Here is a 9,876-nt window from a genome sequence, read left to right as displayed (position 1 = left end):
ACCAGATACGTATTCAGTTGGCCGTCTATGCTTCATGTACATGTGTTAAGTAACGGTTATACATCTTACAATTCACTGGTTGGACCGCTTCAGCAATTGAAAAAAAACTATTGAAAAGTAAAATATAAAGTTTTCGGTTCACCGGTTTATTTACTAGTAGGTCAAAGTGGTATGTGGTGCCGTCACAGAGAGTGCATGATGTGTCCTGTTTCTATGATATTCCAAAATTTTCCAATTTGAAAGTCAAAGGTGCAATGAGCTTCTGTGTGATGGACACTTGACTCATACGACTCCTAAAAGTTCCTACAGAGGGCAGTACTGTGAACAGAAGATAAGAGAAGCTAAGAAAGACTGTGATGAAAAACACAAGTTTTGGAATGAGTGTTGTATTCAAACCTTCTAAGGACAGAAAAGGATGCCCACCTCTCCCACATACAGCTGTCATTATGGTACAAAGTACAACATAAAACAATACTCTATAAAATTATGCACACAATAATTAAATAATTATTTCAAATACCTCTCACAGTAAACAACAAACATAAGCAGAGATTACAATATTGATTGCACACAATCAATGTACACATCCTTAGATTGTTGAAGTGTAACCAGCCTGGAGCTGACAGTGGCAGGCCTGGTACACCCACACACTGGCCATTGTGACAACAGTTTGGACAGAAGTAACTACACACAATTCTGTCACTTCTTATGGTCGGAGGAGAGCACAGTACAATCGTCATCCTGGTGAATGGAGCCAGATTGTAACACAGCAGCAGATGAGGCCCTTTGGAAAACACCTTCGTATAAACTGCTCCTCGGTCCGAGTCACTGGGGACTCCGTGGACTCAAAGTGCCATACATATGAACAGAACTCAAGTCCCAGAAGTGGGGTGGCCCCAGGCCCCCAGAAGCAGAGTGAGGAGCCCCACGGCCCCCAGCCTCTTCAGCAGAGGCACAGTGTCTTTAGGAATGAGCAGCTGGGCCAGAATGTTGGTGATGAGGGAAATCTCATGAGCCACACAGACAAAGATGAAGCTACTGACCAGGATGTTGAGGGGGGGGTTTCCGGGGATGAGCACCAAGATGCCCTTGGTGTCTGCTGCCAACCAGATGTGGTATTGACAGATGAACAGCTGGACACACAGCACATTTTGGGGTTAGCTCATACTTGTAGGAACAGACTGAGACTCTCTCTTACCTCCAAAGAGATTTTCCCAAACCAGGCAAAAAAAGAGCTGTAGACGGAGCGGGCAAATCCAGGAATGTTCCTGATGAGGATGAAGGCCAAAATCTGAGGAGACACAGGAGCATCACAAAGAGGTTAGCTGTAACTTTATCCTAACGACTCTATTCAAATAGATGTGTGCAAAATGACAACTACAGTGACCTCAGAGGACAAATAAAAATGAAATCAGTAATATCATCTACTATCTTTGGAGTCTATCATGACATACTGGGACCACAGAGATGTAGGGGTGCATCTCGTTGCACTGGGCTTTGGTTTGGCAGTTGCTAGCCCACACCGAGTATGTCTAAAGTAAAGAAAAAACAATGTTAGGAAGCCTTCATGGTGCTATGAGGAGCAGTAGTGTGTCAGGTCTTCCTACAGAATGACCTAAAGCATGAGTCCAACACTTACAATGAAAGAGAGCCCAGAGAGGAGCAGCATGGGCAGGGACACTTTAGCTGAGAACAGAGTGTCTCCTCTAGTCTCTGACAGCACCTGCTTCTTCTGAAGGAGCAGATAAAGGAAGGCAAACAACATCCCCTGTACCACAGCCTGCAAACACATGAGCACTCACATCTACATCTACTGGAACAGAGCAGCCGTGGTGATTTGGCACCCAATGGACTTACAAAACGATCCAGTCTCCAGCGGAACCACCACTCATGAATGTTGCCATTGAGTTCAAAGAGCTCTGAAAGTGGCCACGCTGTGAAGGTGCTCTCAAACATGTCCTGCACATTTGAACAAACATGATATTCAACATTGTTGAGGACATGTGCTCTGAATTGACCATGCTGTTACCTGTGAATAAGCAAAGAGGCAGATGAGCAGCAGGAGGCCCAGTAACTTCAGCAGGATTCCCAAGTACCACAGGGCACTGTCTGTTCACACAGAGAGAAAAAATACAAGTGATGGACCAACATGGTCACGTTTGGAACAGTACAGTGTTTGGAATACCTACTGCTGGCTTTCTTCTGCACAATCTGAGGCCACATGGCCAGTGTGCTGTAGATGATCACAAACCAGAACGAGACCAGAGGAACAAAGTAATAGAACTGGTATGGCCTGTCCATCACTGCACACAACACCAGCACCAGGAAGTTGAGGCGAAATAGTACCTGCAGCACAAGCACAATTAGTGCAGTGGGAGCACAAACATGGAGGCTTTGGAGTTGACTCTCACCTGACAAAGTCTGTACAGACCAAAGTCCCCTTTAAGCCAGAAGAAAGAGAAGTGTCCATAGCCTGTTTGGAAGAGATAAGCTGCCACTAGCACACGGACGTGCATGTACACCGGAATGAACTGACAAGACACACAAGAAGAATCAGCTCCTGCTTTGAGATTACACAGTAAATATAGAGGGACACAGTACTCACAGCACTGGCTCCTGAAATATGATAGATGAGAATGACCAACTGCATCCAGCCCTTCCACTCATCTGTCTGCTCCCTGTTCAGCACACGGCTCTGGAACAGACAGCACATTGTCAACAATTGCGTTTCCACTCTTATGAAATGTGCCTATTTCCAATATTCACATCAGCCAAATGCAATTTTATCCCCGTTTCCATCAAACTGTTTGAGCGTATCTGGGTGTTAGAACACAGGCAGCTCTCGTAACCAGGTAACTATGTAGTGAAACCACTAATCCTACAGAGGGCGCATGTTCTCTGTTAATTACCTTTGCTGTACACATTTCTGGTGTGTCTAAAAGTTAGACTTCAATAATAATGCTACAGATATGTTTTACCACAAAGCTAAAGGCTGCTACCTCTATTTTTGCCAAAGTACTGCAATGAAGTTAAAAGGGACGGCCACTGAAGACGTGCACTACACTTCTAACACTGGAGTAAAGTTTTCCTGAGTTACTTTCCTAATGAAGATTAGACAGTGCCTATGTGTCTCTAGGCAAGTCATTAGGTGCTTTTGTTTGTAGCCTTAGCTTCAAGCTTGCAGTTCAACTCTGTCTGTTTAGCTGATTTTGTGCCAACACCAGCATGATGGGATTTTTTGGCTTTGTCAATCACCTGTGCCCACTCCGGACACAGGTCATGGACAGGTTTTTTGTTTTTTTGCTATTGACTCTTCATATGTTCTCACAGTACCACATTTGTTTGGAAGGTTACACTCCTTTTAGCACTGGTAGTAGTATTTCTTGGTGACAGTTTAATTATCCATTAGGCAGAATGCTCACCATGACCATGTTTATTTATTACTTATTTTCAAACATGCATAAGGTTTTGCTTGTATTAGGCTGAAGTGTCTTAGTCTTGGAGTGATGCCCTCTGTCATTTTTATGCAATATAACCAAATAATTATGGCCCAAAAAGATCAACATTATATGGAAAACTGGAAAACGTTACCCAGTTGTTGCTCTACTGTCTACTATAATGAGTATTTTTCAAATGTGTTTTTTGATATCTATAGTCTATTGAATAACAATAAAAAAGCTTTAACACGTACGATAAAGCAAGAAGCCTAAAAACAAACACAACTATATCTCACAAGTCAACTTTTACAATGGAGTCTATGGAAAATTATTTTTTGGATGTTGTGCTTTGAACTTTTAAATATGAAAAGCAGACAGCACAAAAATTTACATCTACAGGAGGTCTCCTAATTTTGCCCCAAAAGGGGAAGATGGTCCAATGTAAAAACATCAACTAACATCATTAGTTCAAGGAAATAATTCTACAATTGACAAATACAGCCAGCGGTCATGAAAAGTATCCATAATTATAGAATCACCCTTTTTTTTTTTATTCGGTATGTGTGTTTATACAAATGCATTTCCACCTTCCATAATTTGTTAATTTGTTGAAAGCCACCTCTAGTGACCAAAAATATTTGTATGCAAAGTAAGGTTTCCAAATGTTATACTTGGAGTTTACACCTCCTGTTACTTGAAGTTACTGTTACTGAAGTGAATCTTCAAAATGCACTAAATGTGCACAAACTCCACAGAACAGATATCCAGAAGAACACGGGCCTAACCTCTTTGGTGCTTTCGTTGCAGAACAATCCCAGCACAAAGACATTGATAAGAGGGATGAAGAAGGCAGAGTGACTGTAGTATTTCTGTTCCTTCATAAACACATCTGCTCTGTCACACAGGTAGAAGTAGACCATGATGAGCCCCATTCTGCACAGGGCCCCGCACACTGCCTCGGGCCCCAAGGGCCCTGTGGCTGTAGCTGGCTTCTTCTCCTCTAAACTCTCCAGGTCAGGGGCCACGGGTCGCCGATGGGGCCGTTTCCTCAGAAAGTGGAACAGCAGGAAAAGTAGAATCGAGGCTAAAAACACACACAGTGCCATCTTCTGGAGAAAAGTGAGAGGGGGCATGTTCTGGCAGCAGGAACCGTCGATGGGCCGGATCACTTTGTTACACAGACTGTTCATGAACGCCATGGCTCCCTGAGAATACGCATGAAGGTTAGGCTCACTCTTGTACAACAGCCTGGTTTAAGTAAGACCATAGATCAGACTGTCTAATATTCCAGTTAAGTTCAACATTATTAGAATACAACATCAGTTGCAAAAGAGGAAATTTAAATCTGTCAGCTAGACAAATCGTTGTAGGAGTCAAGACGTTTTGCTGCTCATACAAGCTGCTTCTTCAGTTTCAGTGTAGTTAGCCCCTTCCTTCAGCTAGATATAAGGCAGTGTTCACCAGCAATCTGACCAGAAGATGAGGCTTGGATGAGGAGCGAAATGTCTTCACTCTACACAACAACGATTTGTCCAGTTGGCGGATTTAAATTTCATCTTTTGCTATGGATCAGACCTGGATGACTGAGGGATTATACAGACAATACTACATGAGATGATTTGGATTCACTGAAGTTACAATAAGGAGAGTGTTAAAGGGATGCTGTGTAGGTCAGTGCTCACCACGTCCACGCTGCTATCGGCCATGTGCAAGCCATCAGCTGACTGGTTTAGGGTCTCAAGAGCGGCCAGACGAGACACTGTGAGTGGGCGGATGTGGGTGCGCCCAAAGCCCAGAGCCTCTGCGGCTGCTTCATTGTACAGGTCTATCTGCTGATCTGTGATCATCCTCCTGCTTAGGCTCAGAGCCCTCCAGTTCACTGGCTCTGCACAGAAACAGCCCATCATGGAGTACTTAAACACAGGTAGTTTTCTTCAATTATTTCAACTTCAACTACTTTCTATGTGTACTTTCTTCTTGTATGCCTAAGCAGCCTGTTGGACTTTGAAGTGGCTGTAGTGCTTGTGAATGGTGATTAAATCACTAAAATACCACTTTATCCCATTTATACTGGAACAGCCTGATGCCAATCAGCTACTAGCCAAACCTCCTTGAGTGGCCAAACCTCCTTGTCAAAGCCTGACCACATCAGATCTCTGAAGCTAAGCAGGGCTAGGCCTGGTTACAACTTCGATGAAAGACGACTGGGAATACAATCTGCCACAAAAATGAATTGTCATCGTTATGTCCTTAGGCAAAGCACTTCACCCGCATTGCCTAGTGGGATTGCGGTGGGTGTTTTGAGTGTTGGGGGTGGTTTGGAGGGACCGAAGCTGTGGCTACAATAGTATCTTAACAGCAAGTATGGAGTAAATGAGTAATGCACAAAATTGTAAAGCGGCTTATGTGTTATATTATTAGTTACATGGCAATACCCCCTACTCAGTCAGAACTGATTCATCGGAACTCCTTGCTTATCAAGCTATCGAAGCATATGCTCAAATATGTAAAGTAATTACTGCCAAAAAATATGCAATAGTGGCTCTAAGTGTATTTAATCCCATTAGCAGCATTTTGTATTGCCTTAAAACCTGAAATAAAATGGGTCACTGATATGACTATTATTGGGGAAAAATCCTACAGTACTAATATAAACTAACCTTGTATGTGCCAGTAGACCTCTCCATGCTCTGCCAGCCTCTCCAGAGCAGGAGACATGGATGTCAAATTGACTTTGTACTGGTGTAGCCCCTCTGCACTCCCCTTGAAGTCTCTGATAATCCACTGGTTAAAATTGACATAGGCTTCATTAAGATACATGTTACCGTAGGATTTTTTCTAAACAGCAGATTCTCAGACTTACTGAAGCAGCTCCAATGATTAGGGCATCAGGCTTTACAGGTTCCTACACAAGGACCAAAGGAAGAGGTGAGAAGAGGGATTCATGTACTCTGTATGAGAAAAAATCTACTCACCTTAGACACCAATATTAAACGCTCTTTCATTGAATTATTTGTCCAAGGGCTCCAAACAAAATGCTGTAAAGAAACATGTCTCTTCAATGAGATCAAACAGTGTTGCAGTCAAAAAAATAACTCACCACTTGAGCTGCGGAGCTGTTGTCTCTAAAAGAGATGTCAGCATGCTTCTGACAAGACACACAAGCACATGTAGCCCAAGTTACAAAATTAATCAAACCTAGCTCAAGCCGCAGCCTTAGTTACCTTTATGGCAGACTGCTTTTGAGACGCTATTATACTGATGAACGAGATGAACAGAGCTCTGATCCGGGAGTCCCCAATAAAGATGACCTTCTTTCCATTGAGGCAGGTGCTGGCCTCCCTGTGAGGAACAGAGGAGATGAGACAGTGAGATGCTCCCAGCCAGTGTGCACCATATACATGCAGTGTTTACCATCGACAGAATAGACTAAGGTAGCCCCCCTAGTCTAAAATTAATTAAATCAAAAATACATGAGTATAAACAAAATCTCATGTTGTTGCTACACTGTTCGAAACGGACTGCTAAAAGATGAAATACAGGCAATAAAGGACATTCAGACTCCACAAATAGTATGAAAAAAAATATGTATATAGAAAGTCTTTGTATCACAACAGTGTGAATAACACTGTAACACACTGACCTGCTGGTGTAAGTGTGCATCATACAGCCTTCAGGCTGCCACACATTGTTCCCCAAGAAGCGCCCAGTGGACAGCAGCCGCTGACAGGAGTCAGAGCCTGAGAGACGCAGTACAGTGAGAACAGAGCCTTTGTCAGGGGTGGTACACTTTGATTAAATCACAATTAAAAGGTTGCATCATCATCATCTCTAAATGCTTTCGTAACATTACTGCTTTATGCTAATAGCCCGTCTGCCTCCGTTAGCCGCAGTTCCTGGACAGAGCTGGAGGGTAAACCTTTTAAGTCCTGGCCCAGCTGCTCATTCCTAAAAACATTTAAGTTAATATCGCTCTTTTGACGATGCACTGCCCTATTTTCTAGTTTAACAACAATACGACGAACAAACAAGCTAACGTTAGCACTAGCCCGGATTCTTTTCTCTTGTCCTGAGTAAAACTGAGAAAATATTTACCGTTCAAAAGGCCAGAAAAGGAATGAACCAAAAGGAGCACGAGAGCAAGGAAAAGAGATATTAATTTAGCATTTTTAATGGTGAAATACTGATTTATTTCGAGTTTGCCCAGGCTATAAGCCAGGGTCGCCATCTTTGCTCCTCCATGACAACAACCAGACAGACGAAGAGGCGTGAGCAGTGACGCAGGAGCACGCTGCGATCCTAGGTGCGGACCCCGCCCTCGCGCAGCACGTGACCTACCATAGTCTATGAAAACGCAGCGCCACCTATTGGAAGAAAATAGTCTAATCTATCTTTAGCAGAAATAAAAAGTCCCAATAACCATCAAAGAAGAAAATGTCATTACTCACGTTACGCATCATCCATAGAATAAAATTCTCGAATCCAAACCTTGATTCCAGTTACTTTTAATTGAAATAAATCATTACTTTGAATCTATCAATAATTTAACTTGCAAAAAGAATTGTCAAAAAACAATTTTTAGAAAGATGTACTACAAAGTTAGGGGATATACTCTTCCTGAATACCATTTGCCAATACTTATACTAAACACAGTATAGCTTTATTTTGTTGCCATTTGTTCTTTATGCCCTATTTCATATATGTGTTTGAAATTGAATGCGTTTTGTGTATATATTGTACTATACCAATTATAATTTGTAAAATAAAAAAGATATGTGTTTCTTTTTTATTTATTTTCTATTGCAAGAGGAGATCAATTTACAATTAAAGCCACAAGCGGCATCGAACAGCCCTCGCGGGCCGTGCTTCGCACTCAGCCGTCCCGGCACTCGCTGTGGGTGGCGCTGACGTGCCGCTTGCCTCTGTTTTATTGGGGCTTTGGGCTCCGCTTTCATAAAACAAAGTCAAAAGACGTTGGAAGCACTGATGCACTGCTAAAACATAGGTTTTTACAGGCATCGCCATGGCCATACCGTGCAAAATACAAACTTGGGCCCCGACACTTTTTGGACAGGGACGACCTGAAGAATAAGTGTGCCAAATGAATAACTCGTTATAGGACTTTGAAATGTACGACAGTGGTTCTTAACCTTGTTGGAGGTACTGAACCCCACCAGTTTGATATGCACATTCACCGAACCCTTGTTTATTGAAACATTTTTTTATTTTTTCAAATTCAAGACATGTATGTTTTACTGGTGCACAAAATGAATCGTGCATTAACATCACTGTGTTCAAAGAATAAAACCAATACAATGCATGAACTCACAACAAATTACATACATACCTTTTCACAAAGACATGACTGTTTTTAATACTACCACACTGAAATTATTTTATTTATTATTTTTAACATTTAAACACACACCCATCGCCTATCAGGCTAGAATGATAATGAATATTTACTGCAAATCAGAATCAGAATCAGAATCAGAATCACTTTTATTGATCCCCGAAGGGAAATTCTCTTAGTTAACAGATGCCACAACCACAGGATAGAATTAAGAATAAAAATAAAAAAGTCATTTAAATAAGAATAAAATGTGTGCAATAAAAATAAAGTGTCATACACAGCAGTGTGACTTCTGCTGTTGCTTTTGAGAGACCAGTTCAGAAACATGTGGCTTCACCTTGGGAAGTGCCACTCTCATGTCATTTTCACAGCAAAGTCTGTTCCTTTTCTTTGTTTTTATGTCGTTTTATGTTTTTATGCCGTTCAACGACTCATTTAAGTTGGGCAGGTACTTTGATAGACACATCACAGGGTATATTTGTTGAATTGGGCCAACGTCTGGAGACGCTTGCAGTCCGCTAATCATATGAGTTGGGTGCGTGTCTTGACCTCCGCCAAACCCCTGAGACTGACTCACCGAACCCCTAGGGGATCGAGCCCAGGTTAAGAACCACTGCATTAGGATAACATTGGCAGTTTGGTGCATCGCCATGGCAACACGGTGCAAAAAACTACATGGGTCTGACTGACTTTATTGATTGGGATGACCCAATGGAATTTTGTGTTAAATTTGGTAAGATTTCAGAAAACTACATTTTTGGCCCTCCATACAAATATATTAAATATTCTTTAGGGGGCGCTATCATGCCAGTTTAGTTTCTTTCATAATAAGTAGGTTTAGGACAGAAAGTTTTACAACTGATTCGAATTTGAGCAAAATCGGACTTTGCATGTGCAAACGGGAGCAAATTTTGGCATGTGAAAATTTTAAAAATTCCAATGGAGTTTTGCGGCTTCACCGCACGCAAACCGTGATAGGCATCATCATAAATTCGATCATCGGTCCAGCTGGGTGATATGATGGACACTGCTGTAAAAACTGTCAACATAATTCGAGCTAGAGGTCTACACCACAGAGAATTTCAA

At 42.1% G+C, this 9,876-nt stretch overlaps 1 protein-coding gene across 1 annotated transcript; it reads right to left on the bottom strand.

The window, feature by feature from the left end:
- Positions 1–126: 126 nt before the first annotated feature.
- Positions 127–7,691, bottom strand: casd1 (CAS1 domain containing 1). Its single transcript, XM_033991523.2, has 18 exons — positions 7,533–7,691; positions 7,081–7,177; positions 6,662–6,779; positions 6,538–6,585; positions 6,413–6,475; positions 6,301–6,342; positions 6,098–6,221; positions 5,120–5,322; positions 4,223–4,642; positions 2,606–2,695; positions 2,412–2,531; positions 2,190–2,346; positions 2,030–2,109; positions 1,858–1,959; positions 1,640–1,780; positions 1,455–1,532; positions 1,199–1,291; positions 127–1,133 (listed from the first exon to the last, which is right to left on the bottom strand). The coding sequence occupies exons 1-18, from the start codon at positions 7,663–7,665 to the stop codon at positions 873–875; spliced, it is 2,370 nt and encodes a 789-aa protein (XP_033847414.1). The 5' UTR covers positions 7,666–7,691; the 3' UTR covers positions 127–872.
- Positions 7,692–9,876: the final 2,185 nt, after the last annotated feature.

Source organism: Periophthalmus magnuspinnatus, chromosome 11, assembly GCF_009829125.3.
Source record: "Periophthalmus magnuspinnatus isolate fPerMag1 chromosome 11, fPerMag1.2.pri, whole genome shotgun sequence".
Classification (NCBI taxonomy): domain Eukaryota; kingdom Metazoa; phylum Chordata; class Actinopteri; order Gobiiformes; family Gobiidae; genus Periophthalmus; species Periophthalmus magnuspinnatus.
The sequence above is the reverse complement of the archived record's forward strand: the minus strand, read 5'-3'. Positions and strand labels throughout refer to the sequence as shown.

Bases quoted from the DNA above. Each gene is read 5' to 3' on its own strand.
- casd1 (XM_033991523.2), bottom strand. From the start codon at position 7,665: ATGGCGACCCTGGCTTATAGCCTGGGCAAACTCGAAATAAATCAGTAT. The intron at 6,343-6,412 runs GTGAGTAGATTT...GTCCTTGTGTAG, and splicing joins GTTTAATATTGGTGTCTAAG to GAACCTGTAAAGCCTGATGC. The intron at 1,292-1,454 runs GTATGTCATGAT...GTGTCTCCTCAG, and splicing joins CCTACATCTCTGTGGTCCCA to ATTTTGGCCTTCATCCTCAT.